The following is a 27702-nucleotide window of genomic DNA, read 5'->3' as shown; positions in this document are numbered from 1 at the left end:
GACCTTGTGATTTATTGATGGACATTGCAAAGCAAACTTTTAGTGGAAACTGCAGTCGTTTATATTGAAAAGGGAAGGTCCGATGGTATGAGTGGTATTCTTGGTATGAAGATGTATTTTCCTTGAGCTTGTCCTGTCAGTATGGTGGCTTCAAGAACGTGCGACAAAATCTGTTTAATGATGAGTCGTGTTCCATTGCAAAGATCGGGAGCATCCAGATTTCGGAGAAGCATAACCGGGCACCCCCTTTCAATATAAGATTATGCGGTGGCATGCCAGGAAGGTCTAAGGAATTTAGGAACTCGGTTGGATACTGCACAGAATCCGACATGTCCACAACTGTGTCAATAGACTTTAGCAGCTGTTCTTTTCCAGGCAATTGCATCAGAAGTTTTTCATTGATTTTGCTGGCAATGTCATTTCTTGGTGCAAGGATAGCACGCTCGCACAACCACCTGTGGTTCTTGTAGTTTACAGCCAAGTTGGGAAAGACTTTTCCGCTAAGTGCCTCTACAACGTTAACTAATTCTCCACATCCGGGTGGTATGGTTACCAGTCCGCTCCCATCAGCAGTCAGTTCGCCGTTTCCAATTGATAGCAGCATCGATAAAAACTCTCCCGCTGTTGCGTCCCCTTCAAGATACACTCTCATATTAGTAGACAAGGTGAGAGTTTGGACTTGCTGCCATAGAAAGAAGATTTAAGGCAAGCTGAAAGTTTAGCAAGTAAAACGGTTACAGCGCCAAAAGCTGTTTGTTGTGTTTCTCTGATATCTCTTAGCGTGCGATCAAGAGCCTCCAGCCCCAGCTTGTTTGCCATTGTGCACTCATCCCACACAATCAGCTGACATTGCTTTAGTATTGTGGCCATTCCTGTACCCTTAGCGATGTTACAGGTTGGCATCTCCGTATGTGCCAAGTTTAACGGAAGTTTGAAAGCTGAGTGGGCAGTCCTGCCTCCGGTAAGCAAAGTTGCGGCAATCCCTGATGAAGCAACAGCAACAGCAATCTTCTTTTGTTGCCTCACCTTAGGAAGTTAAAGGTTGAGGAGGAACGTCTTGCCTGTGCCACCAGGTGCATCTAGAAAGATAATACCACCAGATCCACTCTGCATGTTGTCTAGGATGACGTGATAAGCCGCAGCTTGGTCTGGCACCAGTAATGGTTCGTTGCTTGATACGTACGCTGTAAGCTCGTCTTGGTCATAGTTGGTCTCTCTGATCAAGTCTCTGCAATTGCATACCTGCTGGTCTCTCTGAGGTGTCGGCAGACCATACGTTCTAAGCTCGTGGCCTTCTAATCTAATAACTATGTCTTCCAACAGTATGAGTGCTTGGTTGAAGCAAGGTCCTTGGCTAAGATTGTGATAGCGCGCCTAAAAATGAAGAAGAAAAGGTTAGAGTTGCAGTTGCTGTAACCTGTAAGTTTGTAGGTAACAAATTCTTACCTCAAGTAGTATGTCTTCCGCTAAGCTCTCTTGTGTTTATCCCACAGGCTTTTTGGGTTTCCCAGCCCACACGTGACGATCATAGTGCCAAACAGATTTCTCAGCATGCGGGAGAGCGACTGAGAGCCGCTTCTTCTAGAGTTGCGCTCCAGTGACCTTCATCCTCCAACAAACCCCTCATCGAGCAAGCTTCTCTGAAAGTTGCACACTTGAATTGATTGACCATTCTAAGATCTTCATACGATGTCGGCCCTCTGACTATGTGAAGGAGAAGGCGCGAGCAATAGCATTCAAATGCGCTTGGGTGGATACCAAGAGTGTCGCATGACTTGATTCCTGGATGTCCTTCCACGTGGATGCCCTGGATGCGTCGTTTCCATTTCTTACTGGATCTGTCCCATCTGTAGTATCGTGGCACATCGCAGTACAATAGAGTTTTGGCAAAGTCGTCTTCTCGGCAAAGGTCGAAGAATGCTGTCAAAGTAGTTTTAGGTGGCTCTGCTATTCTGTCTCTTACGTTGTCTTTGGTAAAATACACACGTTGCCCATTCTCCAGGTGCACATACAAATGCTCCACTAGTGGATACCTGTGATGAATCGGGAAGTCGAGAATACGCCATGTTGCTTCACTGCTGCAGATGTATCTTCCAATCTCGTATCTTGAAACCTCATCCCTCCTCATTTCTTGCCGTTCAAGCCCAAATACTGCCTGATCGCTACCTTTGTTGACGTATTTACATATGTACTTGATCGATTTCACTGTATTGCAGTACTCAACATTAATGTGCGCATTGAAGATTTTGGACAGAATAGGGCAATAAGGGACCACCCACTTGTTGTCAATTTCCACTTCGGTGCAACCTAAGATTGTCACTTTTGCTGTAAATCCACCATCTCCAGCCTTTCTTCTGCGGTAAAGTGGGTACCCTTCGTGCCCTGTCTGAATCTCCTGGAGAAGCTCTCTTGGATATCGTTTCGTACACTTGCCGTCTTTCATGCATGGCGACTTTCGGTTTAGTGCACCGCATGGCCCATGGATCATGTGCTTCTTGATGATGTTGTAGAACACTGAGTCTTCTTCGGGTTGGGTATCTCTGCACTAATAATAGGGTCGACATCAGCAGGGTGGAGTTTCTCATTAAGCCACACCAAGATATGCGAATGGAGGAGGCCCCGCTTTTGCCACTCGATGGAGGATATGTGACCGCGTGTTGTGCCAAAGATGGCACCGTTGATGAGCAATTCCATTAGCTTTTAAACTTCAGGTGAAAGACTCTGGCCAGAAGGTCGTGTCTGTTCTGTGCTGTTTGTCCTCGCATCAGCTCATTTTTTATTTCCGGCCAAGAGGGGTTGCATGTAAAAGTTATAAAAAGACCAGGACGGCCGTACTTTCTGACATACGTCATTGCATCTTGAGTCTTCTCATGCATGTACCTGGGACCGCCAGTGAAAGAAGATGGAAGAATGACTGCTCGTCCAAGGTTAGTATCTTGGCTATCCTGGACGAGAGCATCTTTTAGGTGGATGTAGCCGTCGACTCGTAATTTACTCTGATTGTGGCGTACGCAGCGGAGACGTTCTCCCTCAATCTTAGCGTACATATCGACTAAAAACTGATGGAAGAGGTTTTTGGTTCTAAGTAGGTGGTTAAAATTGTTGGTCCTCACCATGATTCTGTAGGCGTAGAAGTTCATAGCGGATACTTTCTTGTTGGTAGGCAAATCTGTTTTTGCGTCAACTTCACGCAGTTCGAAATTATATCCATCTTCGCCGCGACAGAAGAGTAGCGGGTACTGAAGCGCATCGTAGGATCTGTGGGTTTCGGCGACTCGTTGAAGCTGGTCGTTGCGCTTTTGCAGGACTATGTCACGCTTGTTGAATTGTTGGCCAACAATGAGAACAGCAACTTTATCTGTCAGTGGAGCGTTAAATCGTCTTGGATGTTCCATGATTGGAGCTTTGTCTGGTCGAATAACTATGCGGTGCTCTGGTAGGTCCATCTTCTCTAGGGCAGTCTTGAAGCTCGCCGCATAGTTGTTTACGTTGTGGAGCATCTCCTGAAGAGACAAAATAATGTCAATCTTCACACCAGGCACAGCTCTGCATCGTGTCTCAGCTTGTTCTTGTTTATCACCCATAAAATAGATCTGCAGAAACTCTGGGTTTTCTCCTGACTGAGGTTGCATGGCACCAATTCTTTGATAGACCTGACCTTGTACTTTAAAGGTGGGCATAAATCCTGGTAGACAGACTCTTTCTGCACATCCAAAGCTTGTCATCTGGAATGCAGAGTTGTATTTTCTGATGTTATTAACAAATTGCTTTGAATCGTGATTCTCTAAGAGAAGCAAAGATTTGAGCGGATCGGGGATGTTTGTGATAAGAGGCAGATTGACTTTCCCATTTGAGCAACACATTCCCGGTGCTTCGCCAACCCATTTTAGGGCATGGCAATACTGACACTCTTTGGACATTGTCCCAATCTGTACATCAGCATGTCCGCTGTAATCCATCGATTGGTCGTAGTTAAAAGCTCTCCTCTTCCATCGTTCAACTGTTGGTTTTGATTTCTTCTTACCTCTGAGTCTTTCTTGTCGCTGATCTGGTGTCTCTTCTTGTCGTGCTCGTGCAGTGCCTTCTCTGTCAGCAGACCTTCTTGCTTGTCGCTGCTCTGGTGTCCCTTCTTGTCGCGCTCTTGCGGTTATTTCTCTGTGGGCAGATAATCTCCCTTGCCGCTGCTCTGATGTTTCCAACTCTCTCGCTCTGGCTGTTCTGTCATTGTTCATGGCTAGTCTCAACTCACGGCTAACGGCTGTTTCTTCAGCTCTGTTGTTCGTATTCTCTTTGCAGCTGATGTGCGACGGCCAATTGCTACGCGTTTGGGCCGTCCCATGTCGTTAGTAATCGATTCTTAAATTGATACATATGCTACTATCACAAATCCCGCGCATTTTTACAAAACCCGAATGTAGATAGCTCACGCATGCATGGCCATGTTCAAACTACGTTTAGTTAATTAATTAATTAAACTTTAGTTGGCACCTTGCTCCGAAGGCCTCTTTTAGTTTACTACGAACGTTCGAACGTCAGCAAAACTTCGCTCTGGCACGCAATTGTCTGCAGCTACACGTATGCGCGTAGTATGTAGTTAATTAATTAAACGGTAGGTTTCTAGACACGTTACAAACGACGCATTTAGTTGATCAGCGAATGCATGACCCGTCCTTCTAGAGGCAGAGTAGAGTTTTAGCGGAAGACGCGCGCAGTGTATGGGCACGTCACGTACATCTTTGTTGCGAGGTCCCGGATATTCTGAATAAATTCGAATCTTGCTCTTCGCGCTTGTTTCGATAGAAATCGACACACTGCCCGTGTAGCGCTTGCTGAAGAAAACGTGTAGGTTGGATTCGGTGCAAATGCAATCAGAATTTGGAGAGAAACGAAAGCGCTAGAAGAGTAAGTTTCGTCGGCAAGAGATATTCGATTGCTCGAAGCTTTGCGAAGGACGACGATGCATACGGTCTGCACAGGACTGGTGTGGGCGTGTGTTCGAATGAACCGGAATGTGTAGCGTTTGCGTCATCGAGAAATTTTACGCGGGGTCGACCCCTGGAGAGGGAACCCGGTGCATAATTTTTAAAAATTTTTTACGCAAGCCTTTCCCTGTGCGTTCTGAGTGTGCGTGCCGATTTCGGTTGCGACTGGACAAAAGACGTGGCCCCCAAACGCGAACACACACACTCACACAGACAATTTGAGCTTTATATAGTAGATATACTATTCTCCCTTGTTCTTATGGAGTTTTTGGATGACCTGGGTCCATTGCCAGATTTGAAGCTGAAGTTATGGTATTTGGACGATGGGGCTTTCCTTGGCCAGCGGGCTTCTGCTGCTTGTCTCTTGGATGTCTTGTTATCAAAGGGTTCCTCCTTTGGTCTTCACTTCAATTTGAACAAATGCGAGGTCTTTTGGCCCTCTGGAGATTAGAATTTCCTCAAATTTGCTACTGAAATTCAGCGCAGTGTTCAGATTCATGGTGGTGTTGAATTCCTTGGTTGTCCTGTATATGGATCTTCCTCATATGTTACTGAATTTGTTTCCCAACGAGTGGACAAGATTTCGGATTGGCAGGACCGTTTGACAGCTTTAGAGGATCCTCAGTTCGAGCTGCATCTTCTCCGCAGCTGTTTGAGCCTTTGCAAGCTGAATCACATCATTATAACGGTTCCTGGCTTCAAGATCAATGATGTATTGATACAGTTTGACAGTGGTCTTCATCACAGTTTAGAGGCTTTATCCTCTTCTTCGGTCTCTGACCTGGCATGGAAACAGGCAAATCTTCCAGTTCGTTTGGGTGGTCTAGGTCTTTGTGAGGCCTCTAGATCTTCATCTGCAGCTTTCGTTGGCAGCTGCAACTCTTCTTGGCAGTTGTCTCTCCGTTTTCTTAACGACTCAGCGTTCATGCCGGTACATGAAGAAAATGATTGGACTCAGCATTCTTTCTTTTTCCCTGGTGAAGTGCAATGACGGCAACATCTTGCAAGCCTTTTACCAACTACTAGTTCTGTCTCGTCCTTTGTTTCTTCTACACAACATTCCTTCCAGAAGGTTCTGGATGATGCTTTGAGATCCAACATTAAAGTCAGCCTTGTTAGTCTGGGAGAACAGGCACGTTTCAGTGCTGTCTCATATCCTCATGCGGGGGCTTGGTTGAGGGCAATCCGAACTCAAGTCTAGGCCTGGCCATGTCTCCGCGTGAATTTGTGACTTCTTTGCGTTTGCGTTTGGGAATTCCGGTTTTCCCAGCACCCCCACACTCAGTCCGTTGTGTGTGCGGTCATGAATTGGACATTTTTGGTGACCATGCTCTTGGCTGTGGTCCTCTTCGGATTAGGCGACATAATGCCTTATGTGACGTCATTTTCCACTGGTTGCTCTTAGACAACTCCAATGTACGTCGAGAACAACGCTGTTCCTCTCATTCTATGACAAGTCCAGGTGACGTTTTCCATCCCGACTTTTTCTTAGGCAAGGCTGCTTATTTCGACATTTCCATGAGGAATTCGTTCACTCCCTCTCACCTTACTAATGCAGCCATAAAAGCTGGTGCTGCTGCTGAGGCTGGGGAAGTGGACAGAGATGACCGTCATCTTGCTAACGTTTCAAGTTATGGCTGTTTGTTCTACCCTCTTGTGGTGGAATCAAACGAAGTATGGGCTGCACATAGTCTGGAGGTGTTGAGATCAATTGTAAAGAAGTCTCTTCTATCATCTGGCTTGTCTCTGGGCCAAGCTTCCAGGCAATTTCATGAACAGTTATCTGTTCGTTTATGGCAGTATAACTCAAGACTGATTAGTGACTATCTACCTAATTATTATGACTTAGACTCTTTGTGCCTCCGTCTATAGGGCGGATGTGTTATTTGTGTTATCTGTATTATATACCAATATATGGGTGTCACTCATACATACATACATACATATATATATATATATATATATATATATATGTATGTATGTATGTATTGTAGGTGGCCACGGGGGAGAGGGGCATCTTTGGTGCCACAATTTTTGACACCAGCCGTCAAAAGGGCCAGCAACACTGACATAGGGAAATTTTGTCCTCTAGATGTTCAAACGGCACCGTATGAGCTCTACGCTGCAGAGAGCACAGGGAATCCGACAAAAACCCTGTCAAATTTATAGATGTTTTGTGGAGGTAGAGGGCGTGTCTACCTAGAACCACAAAGCTTGAAACTCCACACCTCTTGAACCACGCCTTCTGCCGTACGCTAATTTCAAAAGTAGACTCGTACACCCAGTCCTCCTCCTCGCGCGCGCTCCACGTGTTTTGGCACGTGCTTTTTGTTCCACTGGCACAACAGTAGACTCGTACCCAGTCCCGTAAGCGGAACAAAAATTACGTGCCAAAACACGTGGAGCGTGCGCGAGGAGGAGGTTTGGGTACGAGACGAGTCTACTACAACAGAGAAACAGGCAGATGGAGAGCTCTCAACTGAACTACGGCACAAGTTCGTAGTGCAAGTCCATTGTCCACCGTAACCTTTCAAAACCCTGAAACATCCCAGACCCCTTGCAAACCCTCTAGATAGACGATATTCGGGGGCGGAGCTTCTAGAGCATGCGCAATCTCGAGGGGAGCACGCACCTTTCGCTGATCTCGTTGTACACAACGTGCACGTTTCCGGGTCTGCTTCTGGACAGTGGATCATCTTGCCGTTGACTAAGCTTTGTAAGTAACTTCACTACTTACCATTTCGTGCATCTTGTGAGAGACGCGTAGGAAGCCATTTCTTGAGTATGGCTTCTCAAGGGTGAGAGACTGCTGTTCAAGCTGAAGTCGCCTGATTCACACTCTAAACAGATATACGTGGAGTAGAAGCACAGACTACTCATTGTCTAGTGACGGATTAGTTTTAGTGAGTGAAATCATGCCACCTGGGAAACCATTTCGGGTAACCAGACATGTAGGATCATAGGACGTTCTGCGTTGTTTCTGGGCAGTCTAGCTTGCTTCTGTATGTATGTGATTGGCCAAGTCGAAGACGTTACTATGATAACTTGCACTCGATAGGTACTGACGCAGATCAGAGTACAGTACACGTACACTACAGTTGGTTTATTAGCACTAGCTGCCAGTCTACAAATCCCAGCAACAGTTATTATGTCTAAAGTAACACAACACACACGCACTAGCTATTTCATAGCTGTAATGTCTAAATCAGAAAGCAGAGGCTGTTCTAAGTCATTCGCAGGTGCAGTGGATCAAGACGTGTATTTATTATAGTCTAGCTAGTGATTCTAGAGAAGTGAAGATGTTGATTGTCGAAAATGTCACTGAGGCTGAAGTTGATGGTTTACGTCAGATAATTGAACAGCAAGCAAATGAAATAGTGGAACTTTAAAACAAGATTAGAGTTTTCGAGTACGACCTTGCATCTGCAAAGTCTGAGTTGCAAGGAATCGCTCAACACACTGCCAAATGATAAAATCAAGTTTTACACAAGTTTTTGTGTTGAGAAATGTGCTTGATACTGTGTGGAGTTGAATTGAACCAGCAGCCAAGACTATTACTCTGGATAGAATACTAAAAATCAAGCCAACACTACTGGCCCGCACGCTCGTAAACCGACATAAATAGCACGTAAATCGACGTAAAATAGGAAGACACGTAATTTTTGTAATTTACGATCCTGGGTTGTATTTTACGTCTCAACTGTAGCTTTGCGCATGCTCTTTGCGATGTAAATTACGAAGATCGTAAATTACGAAAGATTTACGTGTCTTCGTATGTTACGTCTATTTACGTCCTATCTAGATACGTTGATTTACGCAACATCGCTAGGTCATAATGACCCGTGCACTGTGTGATTACACTCCATCAGTTGACATTAGTATAGGAGCTCTTGAACATGCATCTTTATTAATTAATTAAGAATAATACCGCCGTTCAGTACGTGCAAATGTGTGTAAGCCGTATACAGAGTACTACACAAGGCTAGAGACCAAGGTTTGATGGAGCCGTCAATCTGTGTGAAATGAAGGTTCCGCCCATGGGAGGGTTTACGCAGTGTACAATTGCGGTTGATAGGCGTTGAGCTGTCATTAGACGCTTCGTGCCAAGAATGGATGGTTTGCTAAAACTGGCGAAAGGCAACAAAGACCGGTTGCAATACACGGTAAGCAATTAAGAATTTAGCTATCTAATTATGTAGTGTATGATTGACAAAAATTGATTTAAGTGGACTACATCGTGCATTCTCTAGGCTGAAATCCGATTAGCTGCCTATAGTATTGGCAAGACCTTCTCTAGAGGAGACGTACAAAATGGCTTCTATGAGCTAAACGTCGATTCAAAAAGTAATGTCAACATGATAAGTTTTTGGTGATCATGATGGAGTAGGCATAAATATGTTGTCAGGCCTGTGGTCAAAGTCTACTGTAGAGTTGGTATTATGCAAGACATTCGGCAGCGCCTAAAACGCCATGAATGTAACACAGCGTAAGTGTTTATCGTTTTGCACTGGTGTACGCACTTTAGGGATAAATTTTGTCCCGTGTGCATCTAGAGGATCGCGACGGCCTCGTCATCCTAGGAATTCCAGATCCGTATGTCGCGCCACGTTACCAACGCAGTACTCATCCCAACATCCACCTCTTGATCATGAACAGGCAGTTGGTGATGAAGGTTTGGGAAACTTGCAGCTGTCGCCAATTGCAAGCTCGGAACTACGTATTTGTCGTGCACGTGACAATTGTAATTCATTATCACAATATTTAAATTCAATTTGTGGTAACAGGTGAAATAGATTTCCAAGCTGCAGGGCTAGCGACAGCTGCAGGTAGCGTACCCACTTCCAAGCAACAGGTGCATGCTTTTGAACAATCATGACAATGGGCTGCCTCGTGGCGCTGGGACTTCTAGCTAAACGACAGGTATTCTAAAAATAGCTATATATAGATACTCTGACTTACAATTAGACATCTTTTTGATACAGATTCTTTTTTGATTGAAATAATTCAAATTATCGATGGGAAGACGATTCTACCTGGAAGCAGAAGAAGACAACTGCCATCAAGGGCACTAAATGTATTAGCATTATCTACATGTGTACGTTCATGACATTATCATTGATCTCTTCATTCAGCAGGAAAACATTATATGGAATCAAGAAAACTGTCTAATAATTTAACTTGCGATTTTGTAATTTGTATTATATCATTTTGTAATTAACATAATTATTTTGATAATAAAGGAAATTTGCATATCGGTGTGGCAATTTGCACTCTCGCGTAACTGCATGCAGATATACGGAAACTCAGTCGTAAATGCTACGTAACTGCCACGTATATGACCGTAATTGAAAAGTAATTAGGCCGTAATTAGACGTAAATTTTTACGTAAATGCCCAGTATATGAACCGTTTTCACAACGTAAATTGACGTAAGTTAGAGTAAATCGAGTCGTAAACCCTACGTAAAACAATCGTAAATGACCCGTAATTGCTACGTAAATGACCGTAAAGTGGCCATTTACAAATAAATACGTCTATTTACGAGTAGGATCGGCGTAATTTACGGTTCCAATACGATGATCTTAAATTCGATTTACGTGCTATTTATGTCGATTTACGAGCGTGCGGGCTAGTAGTGATCCATGAATGGTTGAATAGGTTAGACGAATTTTTGCTGACTCTAGTTCGACAAGATACGCAGTTCCACAGTTCAGGAACGCTAGATGGGGGAGACAAGTAGTCCTATTGATACAATTCAGCCACACGGTGCGTCACGTTCGGTTACCCCGAATGTGTTCCCCAACCGCAAAATCTTCACCTGATAAAACTTCGATCGCTAGGCAATGAGTAGTCTGTCTTTCCACTCTACGTGTATCTGTTCAGAGTGTGAATCAGGCGACTTCAGCTTGAATAACAGTCTCTTACCCTCGAGAAGCCGTGCTCAAGAAATGGCTTCCTACGCGTCTCTACGCAGGCAAAGTCTCTCACAAGATGCACGAAATGGTAAGTAGTGAACTTACTTACAAAGCCTAGTCAATGGCAAGATGATCTACGGTTTAGAAGCAGACCCGGAAACGAGAACTTCCTGAATGGCGAGATCGGCGAAAGGTGCGTGTTACCCTCGAGATTGCGCATGCTCTAGAAGCTCCGCGCCCCCCCCCCGAATATCGTCTGAGACAGTCGCAGCAGTCATTGCTGATCTAGGACTTGGTGAAGATCGTACAAAATTGGCAGCAGAACAATTAGTGCAAGTTAGCTCTAGCAATTCGTAAATCTTGTAGACAGATCCCTAGGCTAATCTCGAGAATGTTTCTCAAGAATTTCTTACAGCCCTGACTTCATGAACAGCGCGCGAATTAACTTGGGCTACAACTTATTGGTCTTACTACAAATTCTGAGAGAGAAATCAAATACCCACTGTCGGGACAGTGAGCGCGAGCAAGGTATTAGAATTCCGAGGCACATCACGACTTGTAAATAGTAGACTCGAGCCAGTCTCTCCCCGCCTTTGTCATTCCCCGGATTGTCAATCCTCGCCGTGGAGAGACTGGTTTCAGACCGCCCTCAGGAATTTTACGTCATGTAGATACGGTTTCATGGTCACATAATGACATGCAGATTATCTAGGTAGTTGTAGCTAATTGCCTATTTGTTTCTCGGAGGTCTCGAGCCGGATGCCTCAGTCGTTGAGAAATCGTGAAAGAGCAGGTATGTTTCGTAGCTCTGACGGCCTGTACATGTAGGAAGTTTAAAGAAATAATCTAGACGTCTCTAACTATAGGTTATTAATTATAGCTAATTCACGAAGTTGTCTCTCCAGGTTCAGTCGCTGTTGCCTCTCACTTTCCAGCTCGTCCGTTTGCTGCTGTGTTTTCTCAAGGAGGCCGACTGCATTTATGTTTGTGCTAGGAAGGTCAGAAGAACACGGTCTCCTAGAAGAGTCGTGTGCTATGTCGTCGTTCACACGCTTCCTTTTCAGGCCGAAATATTTGTAGACACTGTTTCCTTGGTGCTTTGTCTTCTTTCTTTGTACTCTCCGCCCAAAGACATCTCTGACCACCTTTCCGACGTCAGCTTCGAGTAGAGGAGGCTTCTGGTGTGATTGCAATAGTAGACTTACTTCTACTTGGACGTCGTTTGTCAACGAACCTTCAGACTGCGTGCCGATCTCAAAATGATTTTCAAACCTGCTTAAGTTGTACGTTTGAGATCTCAATGCCTATGGACGGATGCCATCAGTGCGTCTAGAATAATAATTACCATTCGTAAAGTAAAGCTGTAGTGACACCAACGTACTGCTCTTTGGTGGTCAAGAACAAGACTGTCCCAGACGTGGAAGGAACGAGAGGTGTCTGCACTCTAAATATTTGCACATGAATTCAAAGTTATAATATGTAAACTGATTTCTAGGAAGCAAATCCTGGAGATCTAGCAAGACCATTAGAGCTTTTCTTACGCCATATTTTCACATCCTACATGCCCAAATATTGTGCCAAAAGATGGATTGTTTGACGTAAACATTTGCTCTCTTTGATGACTAAGATCTAGATCATCACGTAATGGATCTGTTCCAAATAAACTAAAATGCGTCAGCTGGTTGCCTTGAGCTTCAAAAATTCATACCGCTGCGTCACAAGTTGGCAGATCTTGGCTTGCAATAGCAATAGTTCCAACTGCCGTAAGAGCCCTATTCTCTGGTATTCCACTTCTAGGGGGACCTATAAATTATCTGCGAATAAGCAAACAGCAATATTACTTACAGATACGTAAAGTATCTCACCAGACATGGAGTGAGCATTCCAGGACTCAATGAAACGGTTCAGTCCAACCTGACAAACATCCATCAAGACGAATGAGACACAAAACTTTGTAATCTCATCTCCAAGATCAAATAAGTCATTGATCTCCATCCAGTTTGCATGCCTCTTTATAGGGTATGACACTCGGTGATTTACCTCTGGCCAAATTATTTTGATTGTCAAATTCTAGTAGATAGTTTTTAATGGCAGGATACGTTACCAACACTTTACAGAAAAAGACTACTAACCTGCTTGGACTGGGTTTGTTTGTAAGCATCAATTGATGTGTCACCTCACGATGTTCTTAGCAATTCTTTAACTCTCAGGGTGAGATAAAATTCTCTTCCGTGGTCTACTCTCACTTGTTGCCAGAGACCGTACTTCTGAACAACGGACTTAAAGGAAAAATAGAGATTCACGCATTTTACCGACAAGTGAAATTTGCAGCCTGACGTTTTGCGATTCACGCATTTCACCGACAAGTGAAATTTGCAGCCTGACGTTTTGCTGACCTGTAAACAGTCTCATAAATGGTCAAATTGTTTTTTCTTGGCATAATGGCTCCTGCTAGAATTTTCCCGAGTAGCCATCCCGACAAAGAACGTACGTCACACCGTACATGACCAACTTTTCGTTTTGGTCAAACTGAATCTTGTGACCAAAGTAGCGAGCATGATATGGTATATGGCGTCGTTGGTAGTAGGGATGAGGAGCTACCTGACGCATGGCTGAAGCTACACGCCGCTGTGACACTATGACCCCTTGTTCTGCCAAGGAGCCTTTCATCATTTTTCGACCGTAGGTATGACCAACCTGTAATATGTAAGATATACAGATTTAAACGTAACTACATTGAATAAAGACCAACCTTTCCTGTGACACCGTGGTCGAAACAACTTCTGCTACCGCTTTGTCGTCTAGGAAACGTTGAATACTGTTCTGTGAGCAGAAGCGTCTAACACTTCGCTCAGACAACCATTTCTTGCCAGGATACAATCTACGAAGTTCCTCATAGACTTTCTTGTGAGTACATTTCCTATTTTGTACTAGATCTTGGACAACTTCAACAGGCACACTGTCCATGATGGAAGTAACAGAACTGCAAAAGAATGTTGGCCACCAGGATGTTCCACTAGATTAGTAAAGTTAACTAAAAGACGGTACTCACACTTCATAGCACAAGCTTCTCACACCTCTAGAAGAATGTTTGCCACAGGCATGGTTTTTGCACTTCATGGTTGAAACGTCGATTGGCTGTTTGAGTACGGCGTTCTGCTAGTCTGCGTTTGCGAATCTGCATTTCGGACTTATCGTTCAGCGCAGGTATCTGCGATTCCGCTTTTCTGTCATTGGCAAAAACACAGAAACGCCATTGGACCGTTTGGGTACCCTTGATCGCCGTTCTGCAAATCCGCTTTTCTAAATTTTTGTAAATTTGCAAGTTGCGACTTTTTGGCAAACACAGATTTACAAAAATTTTCTGATTTTAAATCAGTTTTTTTTGTAATTCCGTTTTTCTGTAATCAGCAGGAAACGCAGAAACGCTGTTTGGCCGTTTTGGTACCGTAGAGCGCGGATCGGCATATCCGCTTTTCTGCATTTCTGTAAATCTTCAATTCCGACTCCTGATCAACACAGATTTACAAAAGGTGTCTCAGTTTAGACCATTTTTTTGTGATTCCGCTTCCCTTTTATCAGCAGAAATGCGGAAACGCTGTTTGGCCGTTTGGGTACACGCATTCAAAAGGTATACTTTGTCGCTCCAGTAGCTGCTGCGTGGTCACCTACAATGGTCTTAGACTTCAACTATGAAATTACGCTGTTGTATGGTCTTGATTGAAAGTGGTCTAGCTGTCAGAAACGTAGGCACTTTGGTTGTCGCTAACAACTTCAGATGCCTCACGTTTCCTGTTGGTATTGTACGTAGGTGAAAACATCGATGAAGAGGCCTATCTCACCAAATATGTCAACAGTTTCTTCATGTTACAAATGCGCATGGGGCTGAGATTGAGGCTTTTGGAGAAGATTCGATAATACAAGTACAGGTACCTCTTGTCTCTTCTTGTCTGCGTTACTGCAGCTACAACAATTGCTTTTTACTAGAAAACAATAAAATCTCTTGAGTGCTCAACCAAAAGTCGCTCATGACGGTTCAACTGGAAGAAACCGCAGCTGCTGCTAGAGATTCATCACCTGGGCAAGAGAATCATCAGAAACCAAGTGAAAAAGCAGACTAGCAAACCACATAGCCTTTGATCACCATGAGGACATTACTTTCGTAGATATTCTAATCACCTAGCTAAAAGCCTGCAGTGAACCGTACTGTGGTCTAGTAGCTAAATAGTAATAAATGAATGATTCAAATATACTCGTGACCCATGCTACCTTGAAACCCGCGCTATGTCAAAGGTGGGATTAAATAATTATTTAATATCTATTTTATCACAGGGTACGGTAGTACCCTGTATGTAGGGACTAACAAGGTTGTGTGGGCGTGGTCATATTTTAGACCTCCAGAAATCACCTTAAAACGCTGCTAAATATCTTGAAAACGACAGATAGGAAAGCTTATAAGTTCAACTTCGCTTGACTACTTCTGAATTGATCTCAACTTGTCTTCAGAACTAGAAAAACGCTCGTCAATTTCGGAGTTTTCGCTGGATTTTGTCTTCTTTCTTCTTCTTCTTCTTCTTCTTCTTCTTCTTCTTCTTCTTCTCCTCCTCCTCCTCCTTCGTCACGCATAACTCCTTGACTAAGGCATATCTAAGCTAAAACTTTGGGAAACGACGTAGAATAAGCCGACTTGTATTCTTTTGATGATAGAAAAAGAAACACCTAAGAAAAAAGATTTCTAGAATGGATTTGAACCCGCTACCCTACTTACGTTCAACCGCAATTGTTGTAAGCAATTGTTAACAAACAATAACCAGGCAGCCAATCACAAGCTCCTGCTACCCTCTAGTGTACGTTGCCTAGGTACGGACAAGGTGACAAGAGTTCTTGACACGTGCTGTGGTTGAAAAACCTTAGTTAATTAATTAAAGCCTACCAGTTAGCTAGGCAAAGAATCGCGCTTTTGAATCGCATTAGCAAACGAAAGTGCGTATTACTCTAGAAGTAGCGACGTTCAACGCCATCGCAATCGCAGACGCAATATACCTTTCCTTGCCGTAATTGGAACACCAACACTTTCAAGCAGAAGGCAAAAGCAAATTCGGCTCACTTCCATCACGAAATGTCGACGTTGAATGTGACGTACGTTTGCTAGGCATAGACGATAAAATTTTTGCGCACAAAGTGAGTTGACTAGAGCTACCGTATTGTCGTGTCTAAACGTCGACCTCTCTAAGCCGCAAATCAAAGACTTCGTGCGTGCAAGCCGGTCGCGTGTAGAAGCTTTTGTTCAAGACGCTCATCAGACGCGCTTGCGGTCACGTGTACGAGCGCAAGTGTCGGCGTATGAGTGAGCGCCCAATAACACCGACACAATGATGACGAAGAAGAAGCTGTCGCTTTTGAAACTGGCATTTCATGGTTGTCATGTCGAACCCTTACGTGTTTAAATGGTACAGTACAAGTGCAAGCTAGCCCAGTGCACCGGCTGTCAGATGTAATAAACCTATAAAGTAGTCTGTTCGTCCACACCCTTCCCCGCCGACACACACACACACACACACACACACACACACACACACACACACACACACACACACACAACTACAGACATGCACATATGCTCGTAGCTCTCAAGTCAGTAGAACACAGCTTCATTTATTAGTGGTAAGTAATAATAAGTGGGGAACTGCATTTACTGTGTGTGATGCGATAGAAATAAATATTATTATTGTTACTAGCAAATGAAGCTGTGTTTACACCGTCGCTTCAGAGCTACGAGCGTGTGTGTGTGTGTGTGTGTGTGTGTGTGTGTGTGTGTGTGTGTGTGTGTGTGTGTGTGTGTGTGTGTGTGTGTGCGTGTGTGCGCAGGCGTGCATGTGAGTGCGCCGGCGGGGGTGCGTGCGCGTGGGTGCGTGAATGCGTGTGAGTGCGTGGGTGCGCGCGAGTGCGTGGGTGCGCGCGAGTGCGTGGGTGCGTGGGTGTGCGCGCGCGTGGGTGCGTGTCTGTGTGTGCGCGTGGGTGCGTGTCTGTGTGCGTGTGTGTCTCCGTGTGTGTCCGTGTGTGTCCGTGTGTGTGTGTGTGTGTGTGTGTGTGTGTGTGTGTGTGTGTGTGTGTGTGTGTGTGTGTGTGTGTGTGTGTGTGTGTGTCTGTGTGCGTGTGTGTCTCCGTGTGTGTCCGTGTGTGTCCGTGTGTGTGTGTGTGTGTGTGTGTGTGTGTGTGTGTGTGTGTGTGTGTGTGTGTGTGTGTGTGTGTGTGTGTGTGTGTGTGTGTGTGTGTGTGTGTGTTGTGTGTGTGTGTGTGTGTGTGTGTGTGTGTGTGTGTGTGTGTGTGTGTGTGTGTCATGTCGTGCGTGTGTGTGTGTGTGTGTGTCTGTGTGTGTGTGTGTGTGTGTGTGTGTGTGTGTGTGTGTGTGTGTGTGTGTGTGTGTGTGTGTGTGTGTGTCCATGTCGTGTGTGTGTGTGTGTGTGTGTGTGTGTGTGTGTGTGTGTGTGTGTGTGTGTGTGTGTGTGTGTGTGTGTGACATCACTAGTGAATCCTTTCAACCCCCACACTCCCTACATTTCACTCTTTGGGGGTTGAAAGGATTCACTAATGATGTCTGACTTTGGTTCATATTATCTATAGATCTTGTTTCTGTTACTTTTTATACAATCCCTACATCTATTTCTTTTTTCAGAGAAAAAGTTTTTAAATTCTAGTTTAATTAATCAATTGACAATATGCTACAAATAGGTACACTCTGCCAATTTAATTTAAGGCAGGACTTGATTTAATCAAATTTTATATTTATCCGATTTAATTAATCTGAGTAAGGACATTTCCATACAAAATTATATGGATATGCTATTTAAGACGAATAGTGGTAAGTGACAAAAACCCTTCAAAACTTTGAAAGGAGTTTTGTGGGGTTTGAAAGGGTTTTATGGCCCCGCCAGGGTAATTATATCACTAATCCTGCAGCGTTTTAGAAGGGTTTTCTTATAACCCCAAGAAACCCAAGAAAACCCCACCAAGATTTTCTGTCGGATTCCCTGTGGAGCGATGAGAAATTGGCTAGTAATACGTAGAAACATGTCTAAACATGTGTTAAAAGTTGATTTTAGCACTATACGTCGAGATTCTATGCTCAAATTCCTTACAGAGTGCCTGAAAAATGACAATCTAGCGTGTTTCGGGTTACCGAAACAAGGGCGTGACTTCACTCAACTCTAACGACTACACCACGGCTACGCCCGAAACACGACAACGCTGCCCATACGGTTGTTTGGAAGATGAGATGCTAGGCTACTGCAACAAATACATTCGGTTTGTGTCTGTGCTTTGGCATCTCTACACGAGAGGCCTAGAGGTATTTGTCCGGGTCTAGAGGTAGGGCGTGGTTTAGTCAAGTCTCGTTCTCGCTAGAATGAGCCAAATCCGTTGATTGTCACGGATCAAAAATAGTTACCTAACGTCTCTACGTTGCCCTATATTTCATACATAGACAATTGCGCTGGACCAAGATCTCGCGTCCGAATGTAGACGGTATCCAAAACTAGATACGGGACTCTAGTTAACGTGCGTTAGAAGTTGCAACAAGCGCGCGCGGGAGACTTGCACGAAATGTCAGAACGACGCCGAGCCTCAGTGAAGAACGTCATCACGTCTAAAGCTAAGAAATTTCGATTCTCATCTGCAGATTATGATTGGAAGCCGGGAGATTCCGTTTGTGGTTCCATTGTGCGAATTTCAATGGAGCATTTCGTGTAAGCTCTAGACACGTGCGAATGCGTGATTAGTCTCTAGTCTTGCGTGTATTTTTAACAGAACGTATGACAGCTGTACTTTCTATCCTGGTCCTAAGCTGAACGTTGTGTTGGGACCGAACGGTATATTGAATGGATAATGGCACACCGACACATACAAACTACATGACAATGTTACTTGCTCTAGGGACAGGCAAGTCGTCTCTGGTGTGTGCGATGTGTCTTGGATTAGCGGGCTCGACTAGTCTTTTGGGACGAGCTAGGGAGGTGGGCAGACATTCTTGAATTGCTCTTGAGCATTTACCGTAATTGATTGTCTTGGCTCCGTTAAATATGTTGTGCAGGTTGGAGACTATGTGAAACACGGTTATGACACAGCAAGTATTGAATTAGAACTGTGAGTTGTAGTTAATAATGATATCTTGTTTGTACATAAATTTTTTAGTTTGACGTTTAGTAAATTAGTTTTAAACAGAAAGCTTTCTGAGTTTCCATTTTTATGCAGACAACTCTGAGTGTGTTAAATTAAAAGGAACCTTCTTTGCAATAACAGTTTAGGCCTTTACTTGTTGCATGTCTGTTTCTCATCACCCCCCCCCCCCCGGCTCATGTGGGTGGGTCACGTGACACCAGAATCAACAGATTGGCGTTACACTATATTGTGGTACTAAAACGTGGTTGAGCATCTCGTAAAATTTTTGGAAAGGGAAGAAGTTGAGACGTACGATCCACGTGCTGTGGTTGTATAGCACGTGCACATTACATAAAAAATGGCATAATGGTGAAATCAGTGCGGCCTGTTGTTTGGATGCAGGCGAGTCAGTGGGTCTTTTGACCATTTTAAATTTCAAATTTTGCAATTTAAATTTTTAAATTTTTAGTATTTAAATTAAGTTTTTATTTAATGTTTCCATTTTTAAAATTTGCATTACATTTTCAAATTTACAAATTTTTAGGTGCCGTATAGTAGAAATTGCTTTGCCAACGAGAAAGCGGATGTAGTTGTATATATGAAGTGATCCCTGGATTTGAACTAACAGCAATTGAACACGCATCCGTTCTCTCAAATAATGTGAGTGCACCAGAAAAAGAAAATTGGAAGAACGAGTAGCAATGTACGCGGGAGGGAGTCGATTGGAGGGTGTAGGGGTGCATTCCAACGCTTGCTGAAATGTTGATTCAATTAAACTAGGTGCAGTTTTTGCTAATCACATCACCACGTTTCTACTTACTTCTGCACTGAGTTTCTGCACTTGTATGCTGCTTCAGAGAGTTAACTCGAAGTGCTATTGTAGGTGAAGGCGCGTCTATGTATGAAGATCTACATGCATGAACTCGATCTACTTGTAATTAATTAGCGTACTGTGTGGCGCCGGCGTGGAGAAAACTACTACACTGTAGTCTCACAGGCCAGTCTCATTGCGCTAATTTCATTTCTTATTCGCAAAAATAAATATTGTCTCATGCACGCCAGTGTCCAATATTGGGGAGTGTCCGATAATTGATATATGACTCTACACGTATCACCTTAGCTCTAGCTGTCCAAACTAACTCAACAACTAGAGACATGCAGTAACTCTAAAGCTCGCATCTACAGTACAGCGCGGCATACAAATTAGTATGCAACTCCAAGGCTGGATCCAGAGGGGGGTTAAGGGGGTTGAAACTCCCTCTTTCCAATAGGCGTGGTTCAATAATTTCATTAGAAAAGAGAAAATTAGTAATGCTCTAGATAACTGCTAACGGTGAACCCCCTCTTTCAAAAATTCCTGGATCCAGCACTGAACTTGTATACGTACCCTGTTAAGAAGCTGCAGCCCGCTATTAATTAAACGTGAAGAAAGATAATTCGCACGCTGTTCAGTCAGTTGGAAGCAACTGCATTGGGTTTTGCTTGTGTTTCCAAGGTTCAATATTGCAGTGATTCTCAATGGCTTTTTTACTTAATTAATCAAAGGAATTCTTATTCAAATTGTATTTCTGTTGATGATCTGAGTTGTTCAACACAAATATTTAAGTTTGAAACAAAATTGAATGTTATCTTCATGTAGTCATGTACCAGGGCTCCGGTTATTTGAAATAGGCCTATAAGTATGAACATATCTGATCGCCACTTCTGAAAACGTGCAGTTTTTGAAGTAAAACTGCACATACAAACTTGTGATGGTGGTAATATTTGAAATAGTTTGAATAGTTGATATTAATATTTTCATCTATAATAGTTATTTGGATGTCACTTTGCTTGCAAAGTGCTAATGAATTACATTATCTTCAAGTGGCTGGTAGAGATACCTTTTAATCATAATAGTTCTAATTCGAATTGTTTTCTATTGATGACATGAGTCAGTGTGCGAAATAACGGCTGGACATCGGACATTTACCGACCGAACAAAGCATTTGTCCGGCCATGTGTGATTTCGCCGGACATTTTGTCCGGTGGCGTAGCAGCAGGTGTGGAATTCCGTATGAGCAACCCACATCCTTGCACATCCCAGTGTCATGTCAACACCTGATTTCTGCAATTTGTGCATGAAACTAATGCAAACAGCCACGCGTCGTACGTGTACTGTATAGCTAAATGTGTATTTTGTCAAATCCCAGAGGTGGGCACTCAAGTACACATGCTTGGGCTCCGATGTGCGCAACAAAATGCAGCGGACAGCCACGGGCCGTACACCGTGAACGTGGCAGGATAGGAAACTCAGAGATACTTGCGTGTAATGTTTTCTGTAGGGGCTATAAGAACCTGAAGATGATTAGGTTGATAGGATAGCAAGAAGTCCTTGAACTAAGAAACTGCCACTAGCGTAGCGTATAGCGTAGGAGTAGTGCATGTTCTTAGAACGATTGCAGTTTCCACGTCTAGAGGTATGGTGCATATGTGGACGAAGACGTTCCAAAACTCATTGGGTAGGACACACCAACGGAAATCAAAAGGGGGAGGGGCTTGCTTGCAGACCAGGCACGCAGAAATTTACGCGGATGGGTTTGTAGCCAAGCAGGGCAGAGTCGAGGAGGCTATGAAAGTCTGTCTCTCTCTTCATTGCTATCTCAAACAATGGCCACTTTTTAGTCAGACTAGTAATTTGTCAGGTGGGTTGTACTAATTACATGCATATGACTCTTTTATCAAAGGGATGCAACATCAAAGTACCATCTAGAGCCATAAAACTTAGCACTTGGTCAGGCATCCTCGAGCTAGCTGCAGTGGCAAGTGTCCTTTATCAACCTGTTCGTGCAATGTATACTCCAAGAGATTTGGTTTGGTAACACAAATACATGGACACGTGTACCAACCTTGAATTACTGCGGCAACCTATGATAATTGTCATGAATTGATCCACTACAGTAACTATCAACTAGATCTGAATGGGGAATCATATGCCTCCCCCAGACCACTTTGTTCCTTGTGTTTGTATATCTAGTGTGGTGGACTTAGATGTTGGAAAAAGATGTGGTGGGATCAGTGTGTGTACACATTCGCTTGAACCTGTCATTGCTACAGTCCTCGAGGTTTTGCAAGGTCTTTACTCCCAAGCAGGTGTCCATTGGACCCAGCAAGAATGTATATAACCCTTGTGGCTGAAACTTTCGTTATTTGGTCGTCTCATAGCCTCGATGTTTCGAAATCAATTGCATGGAGATCAGCACTGCATAACCGCCTGACTGTTAGCCAAGCCACCTCACACCTCCATCAACAGTTGTACATCAAACAGGGGTGTTCCCAGGATTTTTGGAAGGCAGGCGGAAATAACCACGCCCACCTTAAATTTTGGTCCCGCCCATTCCAATTTTTATGGTCGCACCACAAAAGCTTTGATGCAGGTTTGCTTACGCTGAGATGCCACAAACTGTTGTCACAGAATGCTCAGGCACAAAAGGAGCAAAGTGGTTTATCATTTTTTTTAAGAAAGGTTCTCTCTGTCTTAGTTCACTGTGCTTGACCACATGATAGCTAGATTAATGCGAGTGGGAAAATTTCCAGACCTCAAGAAGTTAAGAACCTCCCTTTATATAGGATAGGAAGGCCAGACATCTACAGACTTCGTTTGTTACCATCAGATACTGACCTAAATAGTGGGCAGAGTGCAAGACCACCACTGTTTATCTTTGCGTACTTATATTACAATTAAGTTCATACCATATGGCAGGCTTTGTCCTAATTGGTCTTATCTTCAAACCAAGCATCCCAGAAACTACTTGTTAGCCTGAAACAACTTCCCGCTTTTCAAAATACAAATACAAGTCCATTGTCTTCATAGCTAATCACTGCCTACTCATACAGCAAAGCATGGCGGACCTGTAGCAAGTGGAAGCCAAGGCATGGTGGAGCGCCATGCCTTTTGTATGCTGGGGACATCTCTGATCAAACTTGGCTTTATAATTCTAAGATGGTTTTAGAGAGACTAGCATTTGACAGTAGAGAAGATATTTTTGGGTTAATTTGAGATAATTGTGTTGGGGTTGGGGTTGGGAAACTATAGGAGATTAGAGAAAATAAATTGATAATTATATACACGTATATATATAATATTATATATATATATATATATGATGAATTGTAAGTGATAAGTAGTATTTGCCAGGATTGGAATGTCCGACCAGACATTTCTAATGTCTGGCAAATTTTAAATTGACAGGACATGATGTTCGGTGGTCAGTCAAAGACTATTTCGCACACTGTGAGTTGTTCAACACAAATATTAATATGAAAGGATTGGATGTTATCTTCATGTAATACCAGAGCTTTGATTATTTGAAATCGGCTCATAGTATGAACATATCTAATCACTACTTCTGCAAGTGTACAGTTTTTGAAGTAAAACTGCACATACAAACTTGTACATACTGGTCGTGGTAATATTTTGAAATAGTTTGAATAGATGATATTAATAATATCTCCATCTATAATAGTTAGTTCTAATTCAAATTGCATTTCTGTTGATGATATGAGTTGTTCAACACAAATTTTGATAATGATCGAATTGAATGTTATATCTTCTTCTAGTGTAGTTTTCTCCATGCTGCACAGTATGCTAATTAATTTGTTGTTTGACGCTCAACTACAAGTAGATCTAGTTCATGCTTGTAGATCTTCATGACGCGACAATGCATAGACGCGCCTTCAGCTACAATAGCAGTTTGAGTTAACTGTCTGAAGCGGCGTACAGGTGTAGAAACTCAGTACAGAAGAAAGCAGAAACGTGCTGATGTGATTAGCAGAAACTGTGCCTAGTTTAATTGAATCAACGAATCAGCACGCGTTGGAATACACCCCTACACCCTTCAATCGACCCCCTACCGCGTACACTGCTACTCGTTCTTCCAATTTTCTTTTTCTGGTGCACTCAAATTATTTGAGAGAACGGATGCGCTTTCAATTTCTGTTAGTTCAAATCCAGCGATCAGTTCATATATACAACTACATCAGCTTTCTCATCGCAAAGCAATTTTTACTATACTGCACCTAAAAATTTATAAATTTGAAAAAATAAAATTTGGAAATGTAATACAAATTTTAAGAAAATTAAAACGTTGGATAAAAAATTGAAAATTTGAAAGTTTAAATGGCCGAAAGACCCACTGACCCCAGGGTAATGACAAACAGACATGCAACAAATAGGGGTCTTGCAGTAGTTCACATAAATCTGTGCATTCAATTTCTGTATGACTCGTGTTTTAGATTAGGTTCAGATTAAAGGGTTACTGAAATGCAAAAATCAAAAGTTAGTTTAAATTTGTACATGAATCGTGTAACCAAAGTACATGAAAGGACTGTGAAAGTGCCAACTTACTTCTTTAGTGGGAGGTTGCCTCACCGGGTCATTGGGCCTTTTTCTACTACCTTTTGTCGATTCCTATGAATCATCATTATCCTCTTCTGAAGCACACTGTCGAACAACTCGGCCTTATTGTGTCATGTGCGCAGTCAGTAGACAATGCACATGTCTAGTTCAAATTCTGGTTTAATTTTAGATTTTGTATAATTACGCTAAAGCATCAAACAAAATATAAGTGACATCATTGTGTAGTTAGGAAGGCTCGAAAAATAGATTGTCAAGTTGTCATTTGACGAGTTAAATTTTACAACTGGTGACTAACGAAGTCATCTAGGTCGTCAAATGACGACTATAGCAGACCGTGTGTAATGGCTTTCTCGGTATGCAGGTGAATAGCTGTACTGTACTGAAGCACGTGCCGCTTTGACGCTCGCATTGGGACATTTGTCGTACCGTAACATGTACATGTAGTAATATACCAGCAGCTGCAGCATATGTTGGCAAACTGCTCATAGGCTAATGAAACTGAGAGTGCGAGAGCTATCTCAGGATTCCGACAGAATAAAGGCATAAACAGTGCTTGAAATAATTTTCCCACTTGCTCGGGACATATGTCCAGCCAAACAGGAAAATGTCTGGACATCCAATAGATTTGATTGGACAAAAGTATTAATGTATTGCAAATTTGATTTGAATTACTGTCACAAATTTATTTTAAGTTAATAATTAAATACGTTTTACATAAATACTAGTTCACCTTTGAATGTGTTTTGAATGACTAATACTCTAATCGTTTGAGCATTTTCCTAATACAACATCTAAGAATAATATTATAATTAATGCTAATACTGCTTCTTTGGCAATCTTTGCCAAATTTTTATTACATTTTGCTATCTACTCATAATAGGAAACTACCTTATGTGCTGCAGTCTCCTTGTGCAGCTTCTAATATGCTTGTGACAGCAAAAGCAGAAAAATTCATAACAAGGTATAGGTTAACCACAGGAATTGTGTAGTATTCACTGGCACTTGTTTAATTCACATTGCACTGTATGCGTACGAGACTAACAAGCTGCTTTGTACATGAAAGTCCTGAGTGGCAGATGCTTGTGAAAGTGGATTTACACTATATTTCTTAGATACAGTATGCCAGGATCAATTAGATAAAATATACTGAAACAATTAACCAGTCTATTTCAGTTGATCATATCCTCAAACTTCAAATTCCTCCATTAGTGATGGCATACAGTTGTCTTTACGACTGGTGGCAATAGACAGAGGTCGAGGTTGCTTTGATTATGTCATTGTTTTTTTGTGTGGAGATTTTTGTCTGTCCACCACAGACTAAGAGCTCTGTCTAGATTCCAGTTAGCAAACAAGAGGATCACTTAGTAATTAAATCCACAGCAATGATCTATCTGCTCTGAGAGGCACGTCCTTCTGTTGGTTTTGATCAACTTTAGCTATGAAAATACTTGCTCAAGAAAAAAGCGCCACTAGAAGAACGAGAAATTGGACTATCACTTCAACAACACAATTCGACGCATGGATGTACTTTGTCTTGCGACTTTGTATTCTCTCAATGCACCAATAACGACTCCACGGCACAAACGGCTGTCGAGGGCGTGACTCACCTATGGATTGGAATGTGGGCGAATACGCAATCAAATGATGTGGGATTGGATTCCAAACAACGTCACAGGGGTTTCCCCAGGAATTAATAACATCCGTGGCATTTTATTAATATTTATTAGCCACCGAGATCTTATCTTAAACAGAAGAAGTAACTTTAATTAATTAATGATTGTCAGACTTATTGGTGTCGCCACTGACATATATGTCATGATAGCGTGGTAGGAACACATGCCACATGGATAGTCACTAGGTCAAGGTGATATGCATTACTGTCTTTTAGCACAACACAACAAATTCATAGGAGCCTCTGGTGGGTACAGATCTTTGCTAACAGTATCCACCCTAAAGCCACTGTAGGATATGGAAGACATGTCACACCTGCTTGAAGACCTGAACTGATTGGAATGCTGTCAGAGAATGAACTTATCATGGGATGTACTGTTGTAGTCAGAAGTGATAAGAGATCTTGTACAGCTTACTATGCATACTAGTAGTCCTGTGAGTAAATAGTGTGAAATTTTATATTGTTATTCCAGTTGAGTGGTTACACTCTGTAAATTGATCTGTTAGGGTACACTAAACAAGAATGATAAAGACCTCACACATAGTAAAGGGTTACAGGGATGTCGTTGCTATGGAGATGGGGCCACATGTGGCCCCAGCCAACAAAAATGTGGCCCCAGGAGCAAAGCAACTGCTAATAATTAATATTTCTAATTATACAGTACTTTGAATTTTGTAAGTTATTAAACCATAGTTTTGTGCGAGAACTACTGTGAAATAGGCAAGTTGGCCCTTCTCCTGTATTCCTTAGCGCCGGATAGCGTTGAAGCTGAACGTGGATTTAGCTTGATGAATATAACAAAGAATTGTTCTCGCAATAGGCTTGGTCAACGTACGATAAACGCGATTATGGCGATAGCTTCAGACAGTAGAGGAATGGACACATTTCCTTTTGATAAGGTGCTGAATAATAATGTCCTTTAGTGATGCTTATTGTTGAAATAGAAAACTGATTACATTGCCATTGATATTAATTTGAATTGTCTTTAATATTGATATTAACAGTGGCACCGAAAACGCTATTGGGGCCACATTTTTGGCACCGGGCAAAAATTGGACCGGCATCCCTGGGTTACCTCAAATGAGGGTTGACAATGAAAGCAAAAGTTACTTGACTACACAACACCTAATTATTTGGCCAAATCTACTTGACAGCAGACAAGCACCTAGTTATCTACAGGATTATGTGTACAAGGGTGGCTTTGAAGAAATGCCAATTACAAAGCTGTGGGTGTGGTGAGCTGGGACTAATGTCAGGTCAATGCGTGACAGACTTGTAACACTGTAGATAATTGGATGCTGCTCTGCCCTCAAGTAATTACGCTTTGGGCAGATAATATTACGTGCTGTGCCCTAAGTAACTTTTGGCATTCCTTATCAACCATCATTTGTGATACAGTCATCACCATAGCACCATCACCACAGCGCAAGGTGGCATGCCACGCTATAGGGAAACCCCTGCGTCATAAGCATATTTTGGACATACCAATTTCTATGACCTATGACGTTGCTTTTGGACTTTCCACAACAACAACAGGTGTTTTAATCATAGATACAAGAACCCAAACCACTGGTCTCCCATT

The 27702-nt window shown here is 42.8% G+C and overlaps 2 protein-coding genes and 2 long non-coding RNA genes across 5 annotated transcripts; 3 read left to right on the top strand and 1 right to left on the bottom strand.

The window, feature by feature from the left end:
- Positions 1 to 2693: 2693 nt before the first annotated feature.
- LOC134197070 (uncharacterized) lies at positions 2694 to 4232 on the bottom strand. The gene has a single exon (XM_062666311.1). It carries the CDS (start codon positions 4230 to 4232, stop codon positions 2694 to 2696), a length of 1539 nt encoding a protein of 512 aa, XP_062522295.1.
- Positions 4233 to 9059: 4827 nt separating this feature from the next.
- On the top strand, positions 9060 to 9557 carry LOC134197600 (uncharacterized). The gene is made up of 3 exons (XR_009972683.1): positions 9060 to 9145; positions 9233 to 9326; positions 9388 to 9557. It is a non-coding gene; the product is annotated as an uncharacterized LOC134197600 (long non-coding RNA).
- Positions 9558 to 9561: 4 nt separating this feature from the next.
- LOC134197599 (uncharacterized) lies at positions 9562 to 10240 on the top strand. 2 transcript variants are annotated; one of them, XR_009972681.1, is made up of 3 exons: positions 9562 to 9902; positions 9965 to 10056; positions 10118 to 10240. It is a non-coding gene; the product is annotated as an uncharacterized LOC134197599 (long non-coding RNA). The 2 variants fall into 2 exon arrangements; XR_009972682.1 differs by having other exon boundaries at positions 10115 to 10240.
- An 8229-nt stretch (positions 10241 to 18469) lies between these two features.
- LOC134197786 (structural maintenance of chromosomes protein 5-like) lies at positions 18470 to 19104 on the top strand. The gene is made up of 4 exons (XM_062667136.1): positions 18470 to 18641; positions 18703 to 18764; positions 18829 to 18908; positions 18986 to 19104. The coding sequence occupies exons 1-4, from the start codon at positions 18499 to 18501 to the stop codon at positions 19040 to 19042; spliced, it is 342 nt and encodes a 113-aa protein (XP_062523120.1). The 5' UTR covers positions 18470 to 18498; the 3' UTR covers positions 19043 to 19104.
- Positions 19105 to 27702: the final 8598 nt, after the last annotated feature.

The sequence above is a fragment of the Corticium candelabrum genome, chromosome 22 (genome assembly GCF_963422355.1).
Source record: "Corticium candelabrum chromosome 22, ooCorCand1.1, whole genome shotgun sequence".
In the NCBI taxonomy this organism is placed as follows: Eukaryota; Metazoa; Porifera; class Homoscleromorpha; order Homosclerophorida; family Plakinidae; genus Corticium; species Corticium candelabrum.
The sequence above is the reverse complement of the archived record's forward strand: the minus strand, read 5'-3'. Positions and strand labels throughout refer to the sequence as shown.